This window comes from Phyllobates terribilis, unplaced genomic scaffold (assembly GCF_046119375.1).
Source record: "Phyllobates terribilis strain yellow unplaced genomic scaffold, ASM4611937v1 Scaffold_11__3_contigs__length_659146591, whole genome shotgun sequence".
NCBI lineage: Eukaryota > Metazoa > Chordata > Amphibia > Anura > Dendrobatidae > Phyllobates > Phyllobates terribilis.
The window spans coordinates 131744034-131771935 of record NW_027362771.1 but is presented as its reverse complement, the minus strand read 5'-3'; the positions used below and the strand labels follow the sequence as shown (position 1 = coordinate 131771935).

At 42.1% G+C, this 27902-nt stretch overlaps 1 protein-coding gene across 3 annotated transcripts in view; it reads right to left on the bottom strand.

Annotated features, from left to right (window-relative positions):
- The window catches only part of METTL25 (methyltransferase like 25), a 234131-nt gene that overhangs the window by 139893 nt on the left and 66336 nt on the right, over positions 1 to 27902 (bottom strand). For all 3 annotated transcript variants that reach the window (XM_073651617.1, XM_073651615.1, XM_073651616.1), the window contains exons 3-4: positions 13772 to 13936; positions 2067 to 2173 (exon numbers count right to left, since the gene is read on the bottom strand). In XM_073651617.1, the coding sequence (XP_073507718.1) occupies positions 2067 to 2173; positions 13772 to 13936 (272 nt within the window). The remainder of the gene's footprint in view (positions 1 to 2066; positions 2174 to 13771; positions 13937 to 27902) is intronic.

Genomic DNA, 27902 nt, shown 5'->3' with positions numbered 1-27902 from the left:
TCAAGTTTTCAGAGCTTCATATTTTTAATTAAATACATTTTTGTACTGGTTTATGGACTAATTTGGCAAGAAATTCTTAACAGTCCTTTTTCTAGATTTACACCTAAACTAAACTTGAAGAAAAGAAAAAAAAGTAGCAAAAAAACACAGTGCTTAATAACCGAGGGCGTCTATGCAAGCTACACGCCTTTATATCCCACTGATATAAAAAGTTTATTTGCTGGGGAAAAGTAATTTAAGTATTAAATAGGAAAATCAATAGAAGTGAACAGTGTGCACCTGCAGATTACAGATTTACTGCATTGTGAACGTCAAAAGACTCATGGAAAAAAAAATCCAAACACAACATCAATGCAATCTTTATAATCTTGGACATTTTAAAGGGTTATATAGCCCACAAATATTCTGTAAAAGGGCGCTGCACAACAATATAACAGGAACATCTGAATCCATTTATCTAAATTTATTATAGAAACATTCACACCAATATTTTTAAACAGTGACCATTTGATTAAAGCCGAGTTGGGGATAATTATAAGGGCTGTATCACAGTACCGTGAATTACGAGATTAATTTTTCCCTTGATTCCAGCTGGTTGTATGCCCCGGAGACAACTTCTTTAATTTCCTATACTGCTTAGAAAACTGTGACATCACTAAATCAGGTGCTTAAGTATAAATGTACTTTATGGTTTAGTGAAACCTACTGAAAGCAGAAACCGTTCTACGATCCTATAGTGCAAAAACAAATGCTAGCTCATACATTTCTGGTGCTACCTCCTTTCATTTTTTCAGGGCACAGTGGCGCTCCCAAACCCCTGGCTGTGCACAGAACTGCAACCGGCCATACAGAAAAAAATAATAATTGAAGGAGATGCCACCAGCTATCACAGGATTGATGGTGGTTCTAGAAGAATGACCACCACCAATCTTAGAGCGATGGCATATTCTAGCAATATGTCTTTTGCATACAATTTTAAAGAGATTATTAGGAGTGGAGTAGAGATGATTGGATCGCTTTGTCCAACCCTGGTCTACGGTCCAGATCAGTGCTCTTTGGCCTGTGGAGAGGAGCAGCACAAATTTCCTGAGCTTCTGGGTTCAACCTGCTCCACAAAGGGGACAATGAACCAGCAAGGCAAATCATAAGCCAAGCCTGAGATCCCAGAGCATAAGGAAATTTGACCAGCTCTTGTTCACGGCCAAAGAGCACTGGACCGTGGACAGTACCTGGACCATGGACGTGAAATGTGAGAAGGCAACTTGCTGATCTTTAGAGTTGAGCAAAAAGATTTGTGCTGCCCTGGTTCAGTGTCCAGACTGGTCCTCTGTATTAGCTGGGCCAGGGCACTCTTTACTTCTGCACCCGGCATCTTTTGGGCCTCTTGTGTTTAGTTGGCTCCAACATGATGTACATTGCAGGGTCTTGGAAGTGCAGGAAGTTCCCAGGATGTCAGAAACAGAAGTGAAGACTGCAAATGGCCAACTGCTACAGACTGAAAGTTGGACCAGGGTAGCGCAAATCTTTTTGCTCATTTCTAGTAATTATGCCTATTAAAAAGGTATTAAAGAGGTTAGCCATGACTTTTGTTATCGATGGCTTATCCTTAGGATAGCCCATCAGTATCTGATGGGTGGGGGTGTCAAACCAGACAATCAACTGATACCAGTCCCAGCAACCAGATGTCCTCAGTCCTCACATACAGCCAGAACACAGCAGCTCCGTCAATCCTATAATGGCATCGGCTAAGTATTGCAGATCGACCCCTTTTAATTTAAATAGGGGGTGGATTTGAAGTACATGGCCACTATAGAAATGAAGGAATTCCTGTGTTCTGGCAGCATCCAAGAACTTCTGGGCGCCGGTAATAGCTGATCGGCAAGGGTGCTGGGTGACGCTCCCCCACCATTCAGATATTGATAGCCTATTTTACAGACAAAGAAAAAAAGTGGTGGCCAACCCCTTCAACAGTCAAAGGGATGCTCCTACCTTCTAGTACTAGTGATGGAAAACTCTCTTTACCCATCCACCAGGTATTAATGCAATATGGAAATGTAGAAATTTACCTGTTTTACACCACAAACTTTTGCAAGGGCTTCTACAAGCTGTGCCATGATAACAACTTCATGGGATTTTTTATCATTCATAAACTGGTCAGTTTTCATTCCTTTACCTGGTACAAAAAAAAAAACATTAAGAAAAAAAAATGATGTACTTTTTCTGCACAAATACTTGCAAAAATTCAACACTTTTCAATGACATAAAACGAGATTATTCTTCAAACGCAATTTGACATTTTTTGTAACAATTAAGACATCACGTAGTTATATACAGGCAGATTATCAATCATCGGTATGAAAAGTTTAGTATCAATTAAAATTCTGAAAGATCATTGATTACATATCAACTGTGTGGAGGAAATGACTAACAATGGATGTGAAGTGACGGCAGCGATGCACGTGACTGCCTGCCTATTCCCCGCTGGTAAGTTACAAACATACTTTTCATTATCTCATTCGGTTACCGCAAGTTCAGTAGTTCAGATGACCTAATCGGCGTAACTAATAAAACAGGTAGACCTGAGAAGTCCATGCGGCAGAATTAGTTAGAAGGGAATAAGATCCTCTGGAGGAAATGAAAGGGCGAGACAGCAGACAAGATTCCATACAGTCACTGCTGTAATAAATGTATACTCTGGCCAATTCGCCTACATCAGAATATCTGGATTGACTCAAGTTTTTAGTTCACGCAGGCAATCATGACCTTTTAAACGTTTTAATATTTTGAAATGTAAGCAGGAAGGCTATAAAATGTACAATTTATTCATGTTTTTGTGTATTCTTTATGTTCTGCTGAGGGTCTTTGCCTTTAGAGGGGTTGTCTAAGCACCGCAACATACGTCATTAGTGAGGACTTGAACCATCCTTTTATTGCACAGCTAGGCATTATTCTGAATGGCTGCCATGTAATAACTTCTGTGGTTGTTGCATGATACTGTAAATGCCTGGTTAACAGCAGCTTCCTAATCAAAATCAGCAGTTTGCCGGTGGCCCTGTGATCAGGAACAAGAGAGATCAGCTGATCACCCCGGCAGACACATTTTGGAAGCCTATCGGAATTAGAGATATGCATACTCTAATGGTTCAGACAGCATCGGGGGCACACGTTGTTCAATTTTATCCAAAATTCAGACGCTAAATGGGGAGATCATTAGGTTACATACTCATATATTCCAATGGAGGGCCCTAACTAGCCATGTGTAAAGCGAGCACATTGCTGGCAATAATCCACCCTATGCTGCTATAGCCCCAAATATAGCTGTAAGTTAGAGTTCATATTGTTCTCCACAATAAGATGACACCCCGTCCACCATGGCATTATTGCACCCAGCTTAAATCACTATAAGAAGATAATATCTAAGGATTACGTTTGATGACATTCTATTCCAGTCATCTTAAAAGAAGCACTCCCATCAAAATGTTTATCCTCTTAATATACTGAAGTAATCGTATGATATAGCACTGTGTACTTACAATTGCTCATTTTGCCTTTCTACACAGTTAATTCTTCTCTTTTCCATTAGGTCTATGACATCACATGATTAAAAACGGACTAGCTGAATCATTCTAACCTATATGTAGAAACATATTTTTGCTGTATGAGTCACCAGTCACTGCAAAAGACAATGGAAGGAGGAGGAGGGAGCAGCCGGGTCAGGAGTTGGAGAGGGGAATGATTTCTGCAGGGATAAGAGACTTCTCTTTTCTCTGCTCTATGTAGAATCAGGAAGAATTAACTGGGTAGAAGGGTAAAATGAGCAATTATAAATACACCGTGCTATATAATAGGATGACTGCAATATATTACGACGATAAAAACTTTGATGGGAGGAGTGCTTCTTTAATGATGCCAATTATAGCACTCAGAAGTCTGTTGATCAGGATAGGATGTCGTTACTTCCACCAGCCCTTGAGCTATGGAGGTTACATCGGGCAAGAATTTTTAAGTGGTTGACCCATGAACAAAGTACACTTTAAACAATAGATCTTGGAATAAAAATATATTTCACAATTCAATGTGTTAAAAATGTGCTGAGATAATGTTATAAATGTGCCCCTGCTGTGTACTGTGTAATGGCTGTGTCTGACCGTACATGGGCATGGTCTGATCATACCACATCTCCTGGGCAGGGGAGGAAGCAAAAGAGGATACAGACAGGACAGCCGAGGATTTTTTTTGTGAGGTAAAACATTTTCTTACCTGTTTAAAAACTTGCTTTACCTGACAGAAAGAATCAGCTGCGATCTCGTGCTGTCCTACCTGTATACTCTTTTGCTTGCTGTGGTATATCATCAAACCATGCTCCTCCATGGACAGACACAGCTATTACACAAAGGCATATTTATAATATTATCTTGGGAGAGGAACATTTTTTTTAAACATATCCAATTACTGGACTCTTAATTCTAACATCTATTAATTAATGTATTTAGTTTATGAGACAACCTCTTTAAGTATAGCTTCCATTATTATTTTATAATCACTCCTTTCTGAAAAATATATCAGTCAATCCCATTTAATATAATGTTATGGTCAAGGAGGCTTACAATGAAGCAAACTTTAATCTCTGCACAGAATTTTCTATTATTTATTTTACTCACTTATAAAGCGTCATTAATTCCACAGCGCTTTACAGACATCATTATCACTGTCCCCAGTGGGGCTCACAATCAAGATTCCTCATCACTAAGTCTTTGGGGTGTGGGAGGAAACCGGAGAACCTGGAGGAAACCCAGGCAAACACGAGGAGAACATACAAACTCCTTGCAGATGTTGTCCTTGGTGGGATTTGAACCCAGGAACCCAGTGCTCCAAGATTGTAGTGCTAACCACCGAACCACCGTGCTGCCCATTAAATTAAGTCTGTCAGCACAGAATGACTGTTCACACCAAGTACTGGCACTCGATGCTTCATGATGTGACCAATCTTTCAAATATACCTTCTCACCTGCTTGCTTTCCCTTCATCTTATAAAAAGATAAAGCCTTACCAACACCAGGTCAAATTACCAATGCACTAGCAGGATTTAATTTTAGTGTTAGGACTCACAAGTGTGAGGACCCTTGACGTGTGTTGTGAGCTTGCGAATTTTGGCCAAAATATCGACCAATATCTCATGTGGTGTATTTATTTTATACACTATTTTTCATCTTTTCTGCACATTTTTATGCAGGATGCAGCCAGGCCCTTTAGTGTTGGCTGGGTGAATTGGGGTCTCTGTCCTTGGGGTGCGCTTATATAGTGCTGGACAGCCCGCCTGATCTAATAGTATGGGCGTCATCAATAGGCTATAAGCCAGACACTGTGAATCACACGTATCCGTGTGACTGGCGTCCTATGCAAGCCCCATCTGTGTGCATGTATAATACTACACAGCCACCCCCTCCATGAAATGGTAGGTCAATGAGTTGCTGTTTCCATCAGTATTTTGCACCTCTGCTGACCCCACCTTTATAATGGGGGTCAAATGCATCCTGCTAGTGCATAGGTAATCTGACCTGGTGTTGGTAAGGCCTTATCTTTTTCTGTGATGTTTTTTTAAATTTTGTCCCATGTTCGCCATTTTCCCTCCATCTTCCCTCTTTGATTGACAGCTCTGGCTTTATAGAGCCAAAGAAGGGTGGAGACAGATGGAAAATAAACAGGTGTTAAGGTGTATTTGAGTGATTGGCCACACCATGAAGCACCGTGATGCATCGAGTGCTTGTACTTGGTGTGAACAGTCATTCTGTGCTGACAGACTCCCTTTAAAATCCTGCTGAAACAGCTGACTTCTGCATTTTTATAAACAGGGACATCTGCTGTGTCCATATCATCACAGTATTGTGCATATACAGCAAGTTGTGGGACTAGGGATCAAGTTTTTAGGACATAAAAGAGCAAAGCTGGAGCACTTCTTTTTTTTTTAAAGAACTTTTGTACAGAGTGCTGTTCCTCAACTATTCCTCCGGTAATTGTATCAACAAAATAACAAGTGGGTGTTCCCATTTTCCTTGTCAGTATGGCGAGTCTGTACATATTCTAAAACAATCAGATACTTAACCAATATATGTACAAGAGAAATGTAGCATCTAGTGATGAGAGAGCATGCTCACTACTGATCGGTGCTCACCCGATCATCTTAGTGCTCGAGATGCTCGGGGCTCGACGAGTATTTTCGGGGTTGCTCGGCGGGAGCTCGGGTCCCCTCCCTGCATGTTTGCCGATCTTTAGAGCGCAAATAAACATGCAGGGATTGTCTGCCACACACTGTAATGCCGCAGCCACATTGGTTTGTACTGAAAGTGGAAAATACTGTCCTGCATTTAAAATGGGCAAGGAGCATGGCAAGGGACGGGGAAGTGGATGTGATGGTGATGATGGTGCATGCAGAGGACGAGGCCAAGGCCATGGGCTAGTTGAAATTGTGCCACAACAAAAACCCACATCTTCTTGCTTGACTTTCCTGTCCCAATTAACAGGGGACCGCAGAACACCACTATTGAACACAGAGCAGTGTGAAAAGGTTATTGGTTGGATAGCAGATAATGCTTCCAGTCACTTAGCCACCACCACCACCCTGTCTTCCACACGGTCAAGTCTCAGTAACCGTGAGTCTGGAACACATATTCCTCACCCTGATCCTCCTTCCTCCCACCATGCCAAGTGCCCGAAGACAACTGATCCCACACTTGGACACTCCGAAGAGCTATTCACTTTTCCATGTATAGATTCGGGCCTCTCGCCAGGTCCACTTGTCCTGGGCCAAGAGGAGATTGCATGTAGCGATGCCCAAATATTTGAGCAGTCATGGTCACACGAAGGCGACGGTGGGAAGCTGTCACGAGAGGTGGACGATGATGAGACAATTGCCAGAAAGTCAGGAGGAGGACCAGGGTGCGGAAGTGGAAGACGAGGTGGTGGATGATATAGTAACTGACCCAACCTGGCAGGTGGGCATACAGAGCGAGGACAGTAGCACACAGGGGGAGGGAGGCGCAGCACCACAAGAGACAGGCAGAAGCAGTGTGGTGGCCACAGATAGAAGGCGGGCAACGGTTCCCCGAAACATCAACACAACGGAAGTTGCCAGTACAACTGTTAGGTCTTCCTGAGTCTGGATGTTTTTTAAAGACTCTGCCGTTAACCTTAAAAAGGCCATTTGCATCCCCTGCCAGGCAAGCATTAGCATGGGTAGCAAAACTACCAGCCAGACCACCACGAGCATGATCAGGCACATGGCAGTAAAGCACCCGACTGAGTGGGCCGAACCCCAGGGTCCAGGAACACTGTCATGCTTCTTCCGCTGTTATGCGTGCAAGCCAAGGCTCTATCCATGGCACATGCGAAGATGCCTCCTGCTCTGCACCTGTCGTTGCACACTCTCAACTAGCACCATCAGCAAGCACGTCCACGTCCTTGTCCCAGCGCAGTGTTCAGTTATCCCTACCCCAGTCCTTGGAACGCAAGCGCAAATACACAGCCAACACCCCCACAGGCCTCCTTACTAAATTCACACATTTCGCGACTTCTTGCGCTCGAAATGTTGCCTTTTAGGCTCATGGAGACAGAAGTCTTCCGCAACCTGATGGCGGCCGTCCCTCGATACTCAGTCCCCAGCAGCCACTATTTCTCCCAGTGTGCAGTTCCCGCATTACATAATGCCATAATTAGCGTCACCATCCCGCTTCTCTGTCTTCTGAAAATCCCTCTGCTCACAATCAAAGAGGATGCATTACAGGCAGAGCATGATGAGATGGAGCAAGGAACCATAAAGGGTGATTACACACAGCCCAGCCACATCTCATCCCAACTTGGATTGGGTGACAATGAGGAAGGAGGAAGAGCTAGTTTCATGCGCTATAGACGGTACTACCTGCACAACTGTCATACCGTCTGTTCAGCATGGATGGCCTGAAGACAGGGAGGAGGAGGAGCAGGAGAGCATGGTCAGTCGTCCTCTTGGTGAGGACACGGAAGTCTTGCCTGCTAGCAGTCTGGCACGCATGGCTGAGATTATGTTATGCTGCCTTTCCCGTGACCCTCGCGTTCTCCAAATTTTGGGTGACGGTCATTACTGGTTGGTGACACTTCTAGACCCACGCTACAAGGAGAACTTTATGTCTCTCATTCACGAGGTGGACAGGTCTACTAAAATGGGACAGTACAAGAAGGCTCTTTTTGCGGAATTATTAAAAAAATTCCCATCTGAAAAGGCTGGCGGCAGAGGTCACAGTTCGTTGGACAACCAAGGACTACAGGCAAGTGAGACACAACTACAATCCAGCAGAGGCAGGGGAACACTGTCAAAGTTCTGGGAGAATTTTCTCAGCCCCTCCCATCGCACAGGCCCAGGAGCACGGGGTACTCTCACAAGGAGTGCAAAGTTTGGGAAGATGCTGAGGGAGTACCTTGCCGACCGTACCAACGTCCTCAGTGATTCCTCTGTGCCTTATAATTACTGGGTGTTCAAGCTGGACACGTGGAATGAACTGGCTCTCTATGCCTTGGAAGTCCTGGCCTGCCCTGCCACTAGTGTTTTGTCAGAGCGGGATTTTAGCGTCGCCGGTGGAATTATAACCGACAGGCGCATCCGCCTGTCAACTGAAAGTGCTGACAGGCTGACTCTTATAAAAATTAACAAGGGCTGGATTGGGCCAGACTTCTCAACACCACCGAATGATAGCAGCGTAACAAACTCAAATCCAGTGTCTTTTTTGGGAGGTCTATTACCATGCACCTCTTCACACCTACACATGGGTATATGCATCCTGATTTTGTCTATTTGAACTTGTCCTCCTGCTTCTCCTCATCCTCCATCAACTTATCATTCACCATATCTACCATATCACCTCCTCTACGTGTGTTGCAAGGGGCATTGAAGTTCCTCCAAATTTCTGGCAGCTTTTGCATTCATTGCATAGGCAAACACTATGGGAGACCCACTTCTTAATAATGGGAACATTGTTTTAGGAGGCTCTCCGACCTCTACGCCTCTTGCAAGGGGCATTGGAGTTCCTCCAAATTTTTGGCAGTCATTGCTTCACTGCATAGGAAAACACTATGGGAGACCCACTTACTAATAATGGTAACATTGTTTTTAGGAGGCACTCTGACCTCTACGTCTTTTCAAAGGGGCATTGAAGTGCCTCCAAATTTTTGGCAGACCTTGCAGTCACTGCATACGCAACAACAGTATAGTAGAACCACTCGTTAATAATGGGAACAACAAAGCATAGCCGGCTGATGGCTCTCTAACAATAGCGAGGGCCGACTGCTGGCCCTTTAAGAATAGCAAGGGCCGCTTGATGGCCCTATAAAAATATGCTTTATGAGTTTCAGAGTCCCACTATTATAAATGAAACAGGATGTGTCGGATGATGTGTCACACACCACATGGCCAGATAAGGTTGTAAAATGTTAAAATGACATTTACCAGTGAATGCATTTGTCACGGTTGAAAGCAATGGAAAAGTTTAAAAACGCATTAAAAACGCTACGTGTGAACATATCCCAAGGTTTGGAGGAGTATTATGGTTTTTGTATATTTATTTTGCCTTATATAAAAGTCATTACCCTGGAAAGCATGTTCCTCAACATATTTCCCAGGAAAACCCATTTTGGTTTCGTTTTTGTAGGTTTTATTATGAGTCTGTAAAAGTGGCGTAATACCTCTGACAACGTTGGTCACAGCAGTGAACTGGGAGTCAGAAATGCTTCCAGGGATCTTCCCCATACTATTCCCATGTCATTTGAGCACTGTTTCCATCGATTTGGGCAATTTTTAAGCCCTCTGCAGACTGCCGGGGGGCCTCGCCTGAAAAATGCTCGAGTTTCCTATAGACTTACATTGGGCTCGCTGCTTGGGTCGAGCACCCGAGTATTCCAATTTGCTCGACCCGAGCATCGAGCACCCGAGCATTTTAGTGCTCGCCCATCACTAGTAGCATCCAGCTGCCAATTTCTTTATACACTTTGAGGCGTCTCCTTTACATGTTTGTGTTTGCAGTACATGTGACATCAGTTTTTTTTTACGGATACCACATTATTACCCATTACCCATTATTACCCAATACCCATTATTACCTATGCTGTTATGTATGTGTCCGTGTTTTTACGAGAAAAAACACATACAGCACATGGATGGCATCTGTGTGCCATCCGTGTTTAACGTTGCAAAGAATAGGAAAAGCTTTGTAATTTAATTAATTCTTTAGCCATACGGGAAAAACAGTGAAGACCATACTGATGATCAAAACGGACACACGGATGTCATACTGATGACACACTGATCGAAATCACTGATGACACCAGTACCGATTTTCACATTCGTGTTTTATACGGAGGTCTGAAGGAGGTCTCCGAAGGAATAACAGAAGCCTGTGCACAGTTCTGCTCTAACAGAAGAAGCGGAGGAATACACTAAGTATTTTCTAACAAACATTATAGGTGAGCCAACAGGTCCTCTTTCATTCTTGGTCACATATGTCAAACTCTGGCCCGCAGGCCAAATCTGGCCCTTAGGGTAGGTATATTTGGCACACGATACCGAGAGGGTCCCCCGAGTACATTAAGTCCACGACACCAGGCGGGGGCCCGCCATTGCACTTTCAATTATATCAGAATCCTGAATGCCGAAACAGTTGAAAGCAACGATGGAGGAGGGAGCATCATCACCACGCGCCCACTGTACCAAGGTGTGCAGAGGATCTGAAGACACCATGAAGAGACAGGAGTAGCGGAGGGCGGGCAGAGGCAAGTATTTTTTTTTTTATGTGGCACCTATTATACTGTATTGAGCACCATGTGGGACCCATTATTCTGTATGGAGGACAATGTGGGACCCATTATTCTGTATGGATCACTATGTGGGGCCCATTATTCTGTATAAAGGACTATGTGGGGCCCATTATACTGTATGGAAGACTATGTGGGGCCTATTATTCTGCATGAAGAACTATGTGGGGCCCATTATACTGTATGGAGGACTATGTGGGACCCATTATTCTGTATGGAGGACTGTGGGGCCCATTATACTGTATGGAGGACTATGTGGGACCCATTATTCTGTATGGAGGACTATGGGGCCCATTATTCTGTACGGAGGACTATGTGGGGCCCATTATTCTGTACGGAGGACTATGTGGGGCCCATTATTCTGCACGGAGGACTATGTGGGGCCCATTCTACTATACGGAGAACTATGTGGGACCCATTCTACTATAATGGAGCATTATGTGGGACCCTTATACTATAATGGAGCACTATGTGGGACCCTTATACTATAATGGAGCACTATGTGGGACCCTTATACTATAATGGAGCACTATGTGGGACCCTTATACTATAATGGAGCACTATGTGGGACCCTTATACTGTAATGGAGCACTATGTGGGACCCTTATACTGTAATGGAGCACTATGTGGGACCCTTATACTGTAATGGAGCACTATGTGGGACCCTTATACTGTAATGGAGCACTATGTGGGACCCTTATACTGTAATGGAGCACTATGTGGGACCCTTATACTGTAATGGAGCACTATGTGGGACCCTTATACTGTAATGGAGCACTATGTGGGACCCTTATACTGTAATGGAGCACTATGTGGGACCCTTATACTGTAATGGAGCACTATGTGGGACCCTTATACTGTAATGGAGCACTATGTGGGACCCTTATACTGTAATGGAGCACTATGTGGGACCCTTATACTGTAATGGAGCACTATGTGGGACCCTTATACTGTAATGGAGCACTATGTGGGACCCTTATACTGTAATGGAGCACTATGTGGGACCCTTATACTGTAATGGAGCACTATGTGGGACCCTTATACTGTAATGGAGCACTATGTGGGACCCTTATACTGTAATGGAGCACTATGTGGGACCCTTATACTGTAATGGAGCACTATGTGGGACCCTTATACTGTATGGAGCACTATGTGGGGCCCTTATACTGTATGGAGCACTATGTGGGGCCCTTATACTGTATGGAGCACTATGTGGGGCCCTTATACTGTATGGAGCACTATGTGGGGCCTTTATACTGTATGGAGCACTATGTGGGGCCCTTATACTGTACGGAGCACTATGTGGGACCATTCTGTATGGAAGACAATGCAGAACCTCGTTATACTGTATGGAGGACTATGTGGGGCCATTATACAGCATGGCAGGCAATGCACGGCCCAGTTATACTGTACGGAGAACTATGTGGGGCCCATTATTCTGTATGGAGGGCTATGTGGGGCCCATTATGCTGCATGGAGGGCTATGTGTGACCAATTATTCTGTATGGAGCACTATGTGTGGCTGTTATTCTGTATGGAGCACAATGTGGTGCATATTATAGTGTATGGAGCACCATGCGGGGCCCTTATACTATAATGGAGCAGTGCCCTTATACTATAATGGAGCACTATGTGGGGCCCTCTTACTGTATGGAGCACTATGTGGGGCCCTTATACTGTATGGAGCACTATGTGGGACCATTCTGTATGGAAGGCAATGCAGGACCATTCTGTATGCAAGGAAATGCAGGACCTCGTTATACGTATGGAGGAGTATGTGGGGCCCATTATACTGTACGGAGGGTTATGTGGAGCCATTATTCTGTATGGAGGACTATGTGGGGCCCATTATTCTCTACGGAGGACTATGTGGGGCCCATTATTCTCTACGGAGGACTATGTGGGGCCCATTATTCTCTACGGAGGACTATGTGGGGCCCATTATTCTCTACGGAGGACTATGTGGGGCCCATTATTCTCTACGGAGGACTATGTGGGGCCCATTATTCTCTACGGAGGACTATGTGGGGCCCATTATTCTCTACGGAGGACTATGTGGGGCCCATTATTCTGTACGGAGGACTATGTGGGGCCCATTATTCTGTACGGAGGACTATGTGGGGCCCATTATTCTGTACGGAGGGCTATGTGGGGCCCATTATTCTGTACGGAGGGCTATGTGGGGCCCATTATTCTGTACGGAGGGCTATGTGGGGCCCATTATACTGTATGGCGCACTATGTGGGACCATTATACTATATGGAGGACTAGGTGAGGCCCATTATACTGTATGGAGCACTATGTGGGGCCCATTATTCTGTATGGAGGACTATGTGGGGCCCATCATTCTGTATGGAGCACTATGTGGGACCATTCTGTATGGAAGGCAATGAAGGACCTCGTTATACTGTATGGAGGACTATGTGGGCCATTATACAGCATGACAGGCAATGCACTGCCCCGATATACTGTATGGAGGAGTATGTGGGGCCCATTATATCGTATGGAGCTTTTTTTGGTGACCATTATACTGTCAGGAGGGTTGTGTGGGGATTACAGTTGGAGAATCATACTATGTTGGGACCATCATTCTTTGTCAGGAGTACTGAGGGAGGGGGGTGTACAGTAGGGTCATCATACTGGTACTCTGGAGGAATTCACTATGGGGGTATCATGCTGTGTTTGGGGGCACTTTTGTTGGCATCATACTTTGATATATTTGAGAAGGAAAAACTTCCTCAATTGTAGACATTTTTTCCAATAAATATCAAGGCTGGCCTGCAACTTTGTCCAAGCTTTTAATTTTGGCCTTCTGTGTATTTGAGTTTGACATTCCTGTTCTGTGTCATTATACACAGGACTTATGCAAGGATTGTTGAGAAACGAACTTCAGTGAAAGATCAAGCTATTTAGATATAAAATAAATAATACCCACCAAGTTTATCGGTTCTTTGGGAAGCAAAACTTTCTAATATTTCATCAATGGTGGTGCACAACCCTGAATTCATTAGGGAATTGTACCGAGCAGCTTCTACAAATGATTCCAAGTTCACTAGTTGGTTAGTGGCTGGAGAGAATATTCTGGTCATGTCTGGAACGTCTGTAGGAAAAAAAAAGTATTATTAGCTGTATACAAGTAATAATATTTAGCACCAATCATTGACGAGCACCAGGAGTATGTATAAATATATTTATTTACAAAAAAAAAAAAGAATTCTACGTGAGTACATTACACATTGTTAAGATTCCACATGTCAAACTCTATAAATGTGCCAGACAATCCCTTTAAAAATACATGTCAATGAGGTCAGCGATGAGTAGGGTAACATAAAAACGTTAAAGAAAGGTGTGGGTTTTTGCTTGCATCTTCAAAATAATTCAATAAAGATAAATGCTAATGTTGTATGCCTTAAATGGGTAAAAGCAAAACGTGCAAGATGTCCCTAACAAGGCCCTATTCAGTCATACTGACCCAAAAATATTTGTTTTATAACCCATGGTGTAAAAACTAACAATTTGTCTGTCCTTTAAAAGGCAATAGAAAACAAAAGAAACTTCATTATAAATAAATTATAAAATACATATAAATGAGCAAATCACACTTTAGGGAGGTAATTACTACAGTACATTAAAATTGGAATGGTCTTCTAACATTCTAGGACAGGTTTCCGCCAGTGTAACTAGTACAGGTGACTGAGCATGTGCAATGTGCAATAGGAGCTCCACTTCCCTTTCATGTGTAGGAAGTTATGTTCATAGTGGATACCTTAATCTAATACAGGATACCAGGGGTGCTGAGGTAAGAAGATGCTACTCAAACTGCTGCCCCCCCTGTGTTACTGATCTAATACTGGAGATACCAGGGGTGCTGAGGTAAGAAGAGGCTACTCACACTGCTGCCCCCCCTCTGTTACTGATCTAATACTGTAGATATCAGGGGTACTGAGGTAAGAAGATGCTACTCAAACTGCTGCCCCCCCTGTGTTACTGATCTAATACTGGAGATACCAGGGGTGCTGAGGTAAGAAGAGGCTGCTCACACTGCTGCCCCCCCTCTGTTACTGATCTAATACTGTAGATATCAGGGGTACTGAGGTAAGAAGATGCTACTCAAACTGCTGCCCCCCCCTGTGTTACTGATCTAATACTGGAGATACCAGGGGTGCTGAGGTAAGAAGAGGCTACTCACACTGCTGCCCCCCCTCTGTTACTGATCTAATACTGTAGATATCAGGGGTACTGAGGTAAGAAGATGCTACTCACACTGCTGCCCCCCCTCTGTTACTGATCTAATACTGTAGATATCAGGGGTACTGAGGTAAGAAGATGCTACTCACACTGCTGCCCCCCCTCTGTTACTGATCTAATACTGTAGATACCAGGGGTGCTGAGGTAAGAAGAGGCTGCTCACACTGCTGCCCCCCCTGTGTTACTGATCTAATACTGTAGATATCAGGGGTACTGAGGTAAGAAGATGCTACTCACACTGCTGCCCCCCCTCTGTTACTGATCTAATACTGTAGATATCAGGGGTACTGAGGTAAGAAGATGCTACTCACACTGCTGCCCCCCCTCTGTTACTGATCTAATACTGGAGATACCAGGGGTGCTGAGGTAAGAAGATGCTACTCACACTGCTGTCCCCCCTGTGTTACTGAGCTAATACTGGAGATACAAGGGGTGCTGAGGTAAGAAGATGCTACTCACACTGCTGCCCCCCCTGTGTTACTGATCTAATACTGGAGATACCAGGGGTGCTGAGGTAAGAAGAGGCTACTCACACTGCTGTCCCCCCTGTGTTACTGATCTAATACTGGAGATACCAGGGGTTCTGAGGTAAGAAGATGCTACTCACACTGCTGTCCCCCGTGTTACTGATCTAATACTGGAGATATCAATGGTGCTGAGGTAAGATGAGGCTACTCACACTGCTGTCCACCATGTCTTCCTGATCTAATACCGGAGATACCAGAAGTGCTGAGATAAGAAGAGGCCACTCACACTGTTGTCCCCCTTGTGTTACTGATCTAATACTGGAGATACCAATGGTGCTGAGGTAAGAAGATGCTACTCACACTGCGGTCCCCCCTCTGTTACTGATCTAATACTGGAGATACCAAGGGTTCTGAGGTAAGAAGAGGTTACTCACACTGCTGTCCACCTTGTCTTACTGATCTAATACTGGAGATACCAGGGGTGCTGAAGTAAGAAGATGCTGCTCACACTGCTGTCCATCTTGTCTTACTGATCTACTGATCTAATACTGGAGATACCATGAGTGCTGAAATAAGAAGATGCTACTCACACTGCTGTCCACCATGTATGTCATTTTGATCTAATACTGGAGATACCAGGGATGCTGATGTAAGAAGAGGCTGCTCACACTGCTGTCCACCACGTCTTACTGATCTAATACAGGAAATACCAGGGGAGCTGATGTCTATTTATTTTTTTGTGCATTTTAACCCCTCCACGACATATGACGTACATGTACGTAATATGTCGTATCCCTGCCTTTGATCCAGGCTCTCACATTGAGCCCACATCTTTCCCTGCAAATGATGGCTGATTTAATCAGCTGTGGGTGGAGCAGAGTTTTTAAAAATACAAAAAAAGTAAAAAAATAAAACCCCCACAAAAAGTTCAAATTACCCTCCTTTTGCCCCATTATAAATAAGACAATTAAAGAAAATAAGTAAAAATACACATTTGGTATGGCTGAGTTCTTAAGGTCTGATGAATCAAAATAAAGTAAATTAATCTGACTGGTAAACAGAGTAATGAGAAAAAAAAATCAAAAACGCCAAAATTGCGGGGTTGTTTTGCTGCCACAAAATTGCAATAAAATGGTGATCTACCCCAAAATGGTATAAGTAAAAACATCAGCTCAGGGAGAAAATAATTAGCCCTCAGACAGTCTCATATTCGAAAAATGAAAAAGGTACAGGTCTTGAAAAATGGTGACAAAAGCTAAATTTTTATTTATTTATTTTTTTCTACAAATTTTTGATTTTTGTTTTTCTCCACTTAAAAAAAAAAAAAAGAAAACCTATACAAGTTTGGTATTTACATAATAGTAGTGACCTGGAGAATCATATTGCCAGATCAGGTTTAGCATATAGTGACCATAGTAAATAAAAAACCCAAAAAACAATTGTGGAATTGCACTCTTTGTTTTGCAATATCAACACACTTGCCTGGGTCCGTGGAAATCTGACTGCACTTAGACGACATACGAGTGCAGTCCAAAGTCTCACACCCACAGACAGACTTGAATGGGTGAGTGTGACCCGAATATCGGATGTGCTCGAAGCATGCTACGATTGTTCTTTCATGGCACTGCCCCATAGAATAACAGTGGTCCGAGAGCTATGTGATAAAACATTGTATAGCTCTCGGCCGTGTTGTACGCTCGTATCAGCGAGCCCTAATAACCAATAAAAAAATGCAAAAAAAAAAAAATTAGCCCTGTTTCACACATCCTGATATTTCCGGTATTGGAAAAACAAGTACCGGAAATATCCGTATCCACCTGTGTGGCAACCATATGTCGCCTGTTTGCCACATCAGGATCACACGTACCGGCGCCTGGGAATCAGCAATACAGTTAGTGCTGTTCCCAAGAGCTAGGTGCTGAAGGAATCTGTCATCATTGTCCCCTGCTGGCGCTGCGATCATCGCCAACAGGGGACAATGTTGAGAGTTGTATTCAGCCCCTGCTGGCGCTGCGATCAGCGCCAACAGGGGACAATGTTGAGAGTTGTATTCAGCCCCTGCTGTGTCCAGCAAGTGTAAAAATAAGAATAAAATAAAAAAAACACTTATACTCACCTGTCCGATATTCTGTCCCACGCTGTATTCCATCTGATCGACAATTCTGCATCAGTGTCTGCGATGGCTTGAAGCGACCGCACATGCTGAGGAGCACAGGAGAATGATTCGCTGCAGGGAGCAGGCCCCTGATCTGCGCTGAGCTCACTGAGTGACAGGACACCACTTGTGTTCTTTCATTTATCTGTAGTTCAGTCTTCGTAATTTATTTTAGTTGTCAGTAAGGGGTATATAAACTAAAACACTGGCATATTAATGTTCGCACTGTGGATATCCGTGCCCATAGGACCAAGTGGTGAAATACACTTGTAATAATACATTTCGTATTTGGCTCTGCTCTGCAGACATAAAGTATAACACAATGTTGAGGTCACATACAAATCCCTTGAAATACAGAACATGGTCCACTATGTTTTGGTATGGTATGGTATAATATGTTATTGATTTTGTCTACCCCAGAAAATACTTAGGGAATAGGCTATAGGGGTCCATGCGATATGCATTCCTGGCCAAGTGTTTTCGTTCCAACTAAGTATTATTTGGATTAGGTTCATTTAATGCTATAGGGAAACATCCTGACTTTCTGGTTTACCATTGAGTGAGAAGCCTGAAATTTAATGAGCTGGCTGTGAAAAGGTCTCAAACCACATAGATAGATCATTTGGATTTTCTGTGCATTGCATCTTATAGAAAGTGTTCCTTCTAAATTTATGTTTGGCCAAACATCTACCTTTTCTGGTTCCAAGGCACATTTTAATACCTGGCTCGGATGAAACTCAAAGTTGAAATTTATTGCCTGTCCTGGCTCGATTACAACCCAATGAATTTACAAGGAGGATTCTGCATATGATGCTGTTAAACTGCCAACATATGGGAGAAAAACCCAAGGTGTAAGCTTTCTCTTTAAAAACAGCATTGCTTTGTGAAAAGACTGAAGTGGTGATGGCCATTAGGATATACATAACACATTGTTATATAACTATCAGGTTATTGTATTAATACAGACGTCATCATGTCGCTACCTTAGGGAGCAAAACACTAGATACAAGACATTTTAGCGCCTTCTAAGTAGACGTGTTACAGAAAAGTTTCACCACGATGAGCTTATTTCTTACCATTTGAGGATCAGTTTAGAGAAGACAAATGTAATCCTCGGTAACTATGTAAAGATGCATTGCGTTTAATTAGCAACAAATAGTAAAAATAGGATATCGGGTATCTACAAAGCCAAATTTCAGAACACATAAATTGTGCATAGAATTACACCCACTTGAGGAAAAAAAGAAAGAAGAGATGTACAAGCAGATGGCCAACATCATCCAAAATGTGAAGTTCTACAGGCGTCAACCGCGCTGCATGGAGCAGGCTCAGACCCAGATTCCGTATAATTATGGCAGCCCTCATTAAACATTATTACCTAGAGTCTTTTTATCTTGAAATATGCATATAGTTCCTTATTTTCACAATGTGACTTTATAGGTTATGTTCACACATTGCGTTTTTTAAGCGTTTTTGTTCTGCAGCAAAATCCTCATCTCTTAGCAGGAAAAAAGCTGCATTAAAAACGCAGGTTTTGGTGTGTTTTTTTGTACGTTTTTCAGGATCCCAAAGTTCAGCTTTGCTTCCACCACAGAAGCATGAACACAGGTCACCAATGCAAGACATATGTGAAACCATATTAACCAGAATTTCAAATGTAACAGTGGGGGAGGTGAATTATTCAGGAATAGTTTACCTAAGACACTGGCAGTGCATTGAGTTTGTAGGACACTATTTACTTTCACACTATGGTCTGCCATTGAGTTGTACAGGCATTGTTCAATTTCACACTTCACTGGGCCACACGTAGCTTGGCCAATGTTTACACATCACTAATTTAATTAAACTCTCCTAATACAAACTACCATCTCCGTGACCAAGACAAGATGGTAAAAATCACAAAAATAAATGTGTTTCACATACTATTGTATTTGCTTATTTTCACTAAAAACGCAGCAAAATCTGATAGCTATGTTCACACTAGACGTTTTTCAGCGTTTTTTCACTACCCATTACTTCCAATGTGTGAAAAACGCTGAAAAAATGCTGAAAGAAGTGACATGCTCTATTCCGCAAAAAAACACGCAAAGCACAAAATCCTGATCAAACAAAAACGAAGGTGTGTGCAAGAGATTTCTGGAATCTCATAGACTTTGCTGGTACTGTAAAACTAAGCTGAAAATATGCATAAATAAATGCTGACAAAAAGCAATGTGTGAACATAGCCGTAGGGTTGTTTCGCACCCAGCCATGTTTCAAGGTGCAGACCATTCTCTTATTTAAAGAGGAAATATCAGCGGGTCAAAAGTGGCCAGTTTTTGCTCTTATTTTATTCTCGCTGTTTCTCTGAGTACTCTGTTCTTAGGGTTTTTTTTAAACAGTTATATGGTTCCAGAGATCTGGGTCTTCTGATTTAGTGCTGATATTTATGGACTTTATCAATAAGGCGTGGCTCACAGGGTTATAATATAGAGCAGCCCAAGGACGCGCCCCCATGGAATCCTGTGAACAATACCCCTTTTGGGAAAGAGCATAAAAAGTAGTAATACATAAACAGGCCCATATCTCTGGAACCTTATAGCGGATTAAAAAAGAAAAAAAAATACTAGGGAGTACCAAGGCTAAATAAGAGTAAAAACTAGTTACTTTTTGACCTGGTGACAAATCTTCTTAAAGACTTTTTTTTTTTTTTTTAGACAGCATCCTGATAGCAGAGAAGTCTAAGGCTACGTTCCCAAGATGAGCTTTTGGTGAGTTTTTGAGGTTACAGATTTTCTGCATCATTTCTGCACCTATTAAGTAAAATGGGCTACTTGCATTTTTTCAAAAATACGCAACTTAAAAAAACTGCATGCTGCATCATCCTTCCCTCATTGCTTTATGCTGTAGACGAGTGTGTTCAGATTGGCTGCTCTGTAGAAGCGCAAACTTACCAGAAAGTGCTGAAAGAGCTTAGCATCATCTGAGGATATTAAAATTCTACTCTGTAAAGCTCCCCAAATATATTAGACTACTGTCAGGTGAGCCTACAGATACTGACAAGTTTGGCAGATATGTCTAATGTGTATGGGGCTACTGGACAGATGACCATCTAGGAAGTTAAGGACCCATCATGTCTAATTTCGGACTACTGATCCTTTTAAGGCTGATGTCTGGCAGCGGCTTCTCCTAAAGAACACAGGAGCACTCAGCTGAGTGAACGCTCTGGGCTACGGGAGAAATGGCAGCGATATCTGCCGGCTAAATTATCTGATATAGTGAAAATAGGTTTATTCGGTTGAAGCCTGTCCTGTTATATTACAAATAACATAAGCATACATTTTCTACCAAATAAAGAGACCAGACAATGGGTGAACAGGTTCTAAGTCACTTATTAACATTTCTTTTAAATCATGAGATCAAACAATGCTGTTTTTTTAAGGGACTGTACCGCCTATATTTCTAATGATTAAAATCAGAGTCATACATACTCTTTGTTCTAATCGGTTTTATATTTTGTGAATATTGGTGCAGCCACCTTTCAAAAGTTTATTTTGAGAACCTTATATGTTTTAGAGCAGCGGCTTTGACATAGGCAGTGCATAAGGGCTCATTCTCATCTGTGTGAAGAAAAAAAATCCGATATCTGTCCCGAAAAATCGGATGAGTGTCATGCGATTTTCATGCGAGTACAATGCGATTTTTCACACACAACATCCGATTAACATCCGATTTACATGCGAATGCAATCCGATTGCAATGCGATTTTAACATGGGCTTTTACATACAGGAATTCTATGTAATACGGTTGGGGTTGATGTCAGCTTCGTATTGGCAGCTAACATCAAGCCCAAGGGTTAGTAATGGTGAAGCGTCTATAAGACGCCCACATTACTAACCCCATAGTCAAATAGTTAAATAAATCACAAAACCCCCAGAATAAATACCTTCATTTGAAATAAAACCACAGACTCCTTTATTAAATCTACATTTACTAAAAAAGCCTTATACTTACCATAACACCCAATTCATTGAAGCCCACGTCCCCTGTAAAAGAGTTAAAAAAAATGAACAACCATATTCCTCACCTCTCCGACGTGCAGATAATAATCCATTTGTCCAGTGGCGCGTTCGGCTCTGCTACAACTGCTTGATGGGCTGAACGCTGACATGATGCTAGAGTTCAGCTTCTCAGGCAGCAGAGACACTGAGCTGTGTGTGCTCAAACAACTCAGTGCCTCACGGTGCCATCAATTACGTAAGCGGGATTCATAACCAATGAACTACGTTCACCTCAATTACATCAGCGCGAGCGACATGGAAAAGTACTCACCGCACTCGTGCTGACGTCATTGAGATGAATGGAGTTCATTGCATATGAACCCCACTGACCTTTCAGCCGGGTTCTCACGTTCGCGGTGGTGTCAGTGAGGTGAACGGAGTTCATTGCATATGAATCTCGCTCACCTTTATCACGTCACCGCGAACCACTGAGGTGCACAATCACACACATCTCAGTGACTCTGCTGGATGGCAGGCTGTATAGTCGCATCATGTCACAATTCAGACTGCCATCTAGGCGTAGTAGAGCTAGATGCATCACGAGACAAATGGATTATTATCTTCACGTAGGGGACAGGTGAGGATTATGTTGCTTTATTATTTTATTTTTATTACAGGTGACACGAGCTTCAATGGATTGGGCATTATGGTAAGTATAAGGGTTTTTGTTAAATGTACATTTAATAAAGAAGTCTGTGTTTTTATATCAAATAAAGGAATTTATTGTGGGTGTTTGTGCTTTATTTAACTATTTGGCTATGGGGTTAGTAATGGGGGCGTCTTATAGACGCCTCTCCGTTAATAACCAGGGCTTGATGTCAGCTGCCAATACAAAGCTGACATCAACCCCAACTCGATTACACCACTTGCCACCGCACCAGGGCAAGTGGGAAGAGCGCCAGAATTGGAGCATCTTATGAATGCGCCTTTTCTGGAGTGGCTGAGAGATGATTTTTTAGTTTGGGAGGGGGCCAATATCCATGGCCTCTTTCCAGGCTATTAATATCAGTCCCCAGCTGTCTGCCTAGCCTTTGCTAGTTGTTAAAATAGGGGAGACCCCAAGTCATTCTTTTTTTGGGGTCCCCATTTTAATAACCAGTAAAGGCTAAGTATACCGCTAAAAGCTGAAATTAATATCCTGGGAACCGCCATGGGTATTACCCCCTTCCCAGGCTTTAAACATCAGCCAGCCAACAGCTGTCTGCTTTCCCTCTGTTGGTTAAAATGTAGGGGGATCCCATGCTTTTTTTTTTTTTTTTTTTAACTAATAATAAAACAAAGAAAGATACATTTTTTGGAGGAATATACAACTGGTTGTTGATAATATTAGTCTGAAAAAAAAAAACGTGTTAAATTAAAGTTCACAGACTGTAATCATCAGCCCCCAGAATTATGCGTTCTCGCTCCTTTTTTTTTTAAAGAAATAACACAAATTAATAAAGATTGAAACAAAATACATTTATTTAATACACATTTTAATACCAAAATACCAACAAAGCGGCATATTATTTTCACATGCCAAAATGAAAAAAATAATTGTTAGGCCAAAACCTATAAAAAAAAAAAAAAAAAAAAAAGAGAATAAGATTATAATACGTAGGGGGAAAATAGGGGTTACTCACAGCCGTGGACTAAAGGGTGGGAAAAATCCAGGGTCCGGAAGGGCAGGTTGATTGTCCTCATTTGTGTCTTCGTCATTCCATCTGGGAAACTGAAAATGTTGTGGCATAGATGTTGGTGATGGGGTTTTGTTTTGCAAAAAATGTTGTCCAGGATGTGATGGTGTCTCTTGGACAGTCTGGCCAACAGGAGGTGGTGGGGAATGGGCCTGGACAGTCTGGCACACAGGAGGTGGTGGCGGATGAGCTTGGACAGTCTGGCACACAAGAGGTGCTGGCTGAAGAAGGGCAGCTTGCTGGGCTGACTGCCCTTGTTTTGAGTCCAATGTCAGGGTTTTGGTTTGCCTCAGAAAGCTGCCACCTTTCTAAGAAAGCAACAACAACCATTTGACAGTTTGGGGGGGGGGGTGGCAGCACTGATTACAATTAGCAGCGCTGCCCTGGTCCTCAGCCTCAACCCAAATGGCACCTTTTGTAAATATTGTGTCAGACTCATACAGAAGCCCTCCTCACCTTCCTCAGGCACAACCACCTTGCTGTCTGTTCCGGCATTTGTTGTCTTGGGGGCCCTCCTTCGCCACGTGTGTCGAAGAAGGCTGATGGGCGGCTATGGGGAGCGGTCCATGGTAATACTTTGACTTGTCGTGGCAAGTGGCTCTTCCTCGTCCCCTTCACAAGTTCCGGCCTGAGGTTCCGAAGGTCCACTGGCTTCCACAACCTCCGTGCTTGAGAATGTTCCCTTGTTAGATCTAAAAAAAAACAAACAAAAAAAACAACATAACAATTGTACGTAACATCATTATGTAAACACCAACAAAAGATAAAAAATAAACCTACAGTGGCAGATCTATGACTGGGGCCAAAAATTGAAGCCGGTCATAATAGAAGTATTGTCTTTTTTTCAGCCCAACACCACCGCCGTTAGCCCACAGCTGCCTCTCCCGGCGAAACTGGCCCCGGCAAGTTCTCCATCTTTTGATTACTGTATGCACTGTAAAATAATGCACATATGAATGTAATTGAACATTAAAAAATATATATAAATAATACATACATAATCTAACGTTGACATTTGTGGTAATACTTACTTATGTCATCCTGTACTTTTTTTGAGCTGTTGGGAAAATTTGAAAAAAGGTCACCACAAATCTTGCTCCACTCTGCATGCCACTTTATCACATCCCCATACCCTGCATCCCTGCTGTCAGGATGCTGCTGCATTATAAATATGAGAAGCTCCACATTAATGATGTGTGGCATCTTCCTGCTTCCGTGGAGGCATGTTTTCTTCCCAATTTCCTATTTATTACATCCCTTGTGTGAATTGATGAGCTTCCTGGGTTGTCCTAACAAATTGTTGGATTTTTTATACATGCATGCATTTTTTCATGACAAAAATCGGACGGCACTTGCATGGTCCGAGTGCCGTCCGATTTTTTTTCTCGCATTCACGGACTTGCATTGGTGAGTCTTGTCTGAGATACGCAGCAAAACGTAGCATGCGATTATTTCTCAGTCCGATTTCAGCTGAGGAAAAAAAAAAAAAAAAAAAAAATCGCAGATGAGCTGTAACTCCTAGATTAACATTGGTCAGAATGCAATTTGACATTTTTCTCTCAAATGAGTATGAACCCTTAGACTGGTTTTTAATTCTACAGTAGAGGGTTTTTTAGGCATACTCTGATCTGAGGAAACATCATTCTGCAGAGAAAGAGAGGAGGTGAGCTGTGACCATCTTTTGCGAATGGCGGATCCTGTGTCATCTACAGTGAATAGCGGTGTTATCTGACATTGTAATCCTGCATATAATGATGGCTGCTGAAAGTGTTCCGTAAAGAACAAGGAATACGAGTTTAGTAAGAGGCTTAGTGGTTTAGTGAACAGTGAGAACCTACAAGATTTCTGAATATCTACATAAACAAAAAGAATGAGCAAAATAAACCTAAATATGTCACACACACACACATTTAAAGGGTAACCGTCATAAAAATGTTATGCGCAACTGACGAAAGGAGGTTTGGGGTCTGAGACCCCATCATTTGCTAAAACACAGCTGTGTGCACAGCTGATACAGTAACATTTGAGTGGTGTTTTTATCTATTGGTGGTAGTCTCAGGACGCAGAACCTCAATGATTAGTGACACAGCAGTCCATAAGTTTTATCAAAAATGAAATGATATGTAGAATTTAACAAAAATACAGATTAAAATAAACCATTTTGCGATTACACATTCCCTTTAAAAGGTGCAAATTCAATCAGCATCAATGTGAAACTTTGAAGTATAACCCAAATCGGCAGTCCCAAAAAAACTGAACGACTGTAAAATCCGATTTCCCCGAGTCTGTGATTAAATGTTCTATGCACAGAACGAACAGGACCTAGCGGTGTATGGATATCTATGATAAGAAAAACTGATGAAGACTACACACTATTAATCTTTTTAAAATAGAGATATATTTTATTCTTGTCTAGATATAACCTTAACCAAAAAAAAGAAAAACTTTGAAACAAACGTCCAATAGAAGTGTGTAACAATAGTTTATTACAATAATTAATTACTGCTCCTGATTAAGGCTGGACGCTGAAACGCACGTCGGGATGGATGCCATTGTGGAGCAGTAATAAATTACTAAGCTGTGAGTATATAAGATTACTTCATGTTCCATCTAGATTTCCATCGGCGTATTATCGCCTAATATACCACTTTACAGCAGCACATAATCCATTCTTTTAAACAAGATCAAAAAATTGATGAAGACGTGCTTAAATATATTTATTATGGGGTACCGTAAGTGAGCCTTATTTGATTATTCTGGCATTTGGCACTTTATTAAAATATATTTTGTGCATGACCTAAATTAACTTTGCATGATCTATTAACATTAAATACTAAGCATTAAGCACTAATGTATTCATGCATTCTATACAGGCCACTATAGGACATGTGATCATGTTATAGTAAGGAATTTTCTCTATATGACTCTGCAATTGGGTCTTCTTTTTTGTCATTTGGTTTTTTATATTCTTTTTTTTCCTATTATCCATGTTGTCACCTGTAGTTTAGTGTAATAAATTATTGTTACTCACTTCTATTGGACGTTTGTTTTGAAGTTTTTCTCTTTTTTGGTTTCTCATAATTATCTTCGACTGTTCTTTATTTTTATTTTTTATCCATACCGTGATTAATTGACCATACACACGTGTATTCTGAAGCATGAATTGTATTCACGTATTTGTCTCCTGTCGTTTTTTCACTTATAGATATAACCTTAACCGTATATGAATTTGAGATAGAAAGTGCAGATTGGAAATGTTAAATTGTATGATATTCCATGAGAATAATCCAGCTGATCTTTACTCACAACTTTCCAAATAGTTAACATACCTCAGTGGCTTTTCAATGTGAGAACACCATCGGACTTTGGACATACGGGGAAGGCTGGTCCAGATTTATTTGCGGTTTTAACTTATCTGTTTCTAAAAAAATGCTTCTACTAAAATAAACAAAAAGACACAATTCTCCAATATATGGTCCCTCGAAGTTCTCTTTAATATTAGACCGAAACCCTTCTCGCTTCCTGAATGGGCACGTTCCACTTGGAAAATATATTATCCGCTTTGATCCACAGCAGCAATCTGGTTAGCATTTTAATGCTCTATAAGCAAAAATTGATTAGCGCTAAAAGAGTACGTTAATGTGTTTAAGTAGGGAAATGTGAGCCTTTCAATACTTGCTTTTAACAATGCCTCTCCACATCCTTGTAAAAGAAGGCTTTGAACTTTCAAGCCTTATGGGAAAGAACGTATGAAACACCTAAATTAAGCTTTATTGGGCCATTTGCACTATCAAAGCTGATGGTTACTTGCACTGTTGGTTTACAGCTCCTCATTTCTTTGCTACATTTAATACATAGTGCGGTATGATAGCTCATTGTGCTAAATTTAATCATTCAACACGAGCGTCGCCTACGTTATTACTATTTTTATTGATTTTCTGTGCTGCACTATAACAAGCCTTCCCCCTATAATGTCGCAGATGAAAAGACTTACTTCCTTAAAGTAGAAGGAACGCAAAATTAAAAAGCTCCATGTAACAGGAAGAAGATTATATAAAAAGTACATGAAAGTACTTCAGCCCGGAGGCGGTCATAGTTTAGGACTCTACTGAATGCACAGTAACATAAAAAGAAAAAACAGACACCAGATACATGGGTTAACTGGTTAGGTAAAAGGTAAGGGTATGTGCACACGATGCAGAAATGAAGCAGAAAATTTCTGCATCATTTCTGCATCTCCCTGGCAGAAAAAACGCATGCAGATTGTGCATGCGTTTTTCCTGCAGAATACATGCGGATCCACATGCAGATTCACATGCGTTTCCGCATGCAGATTGACAAGCGCTTTCCAGGCGATGTTAGCATCACCTGGAAAGTGCTTGACAACTAGGTCACACTATATAAATCCATGCAAACAGCATGGATTTATACAGTGTGAACCGAGAGAGTGTATATACTTACCTCCGATGGCCCGCGCTG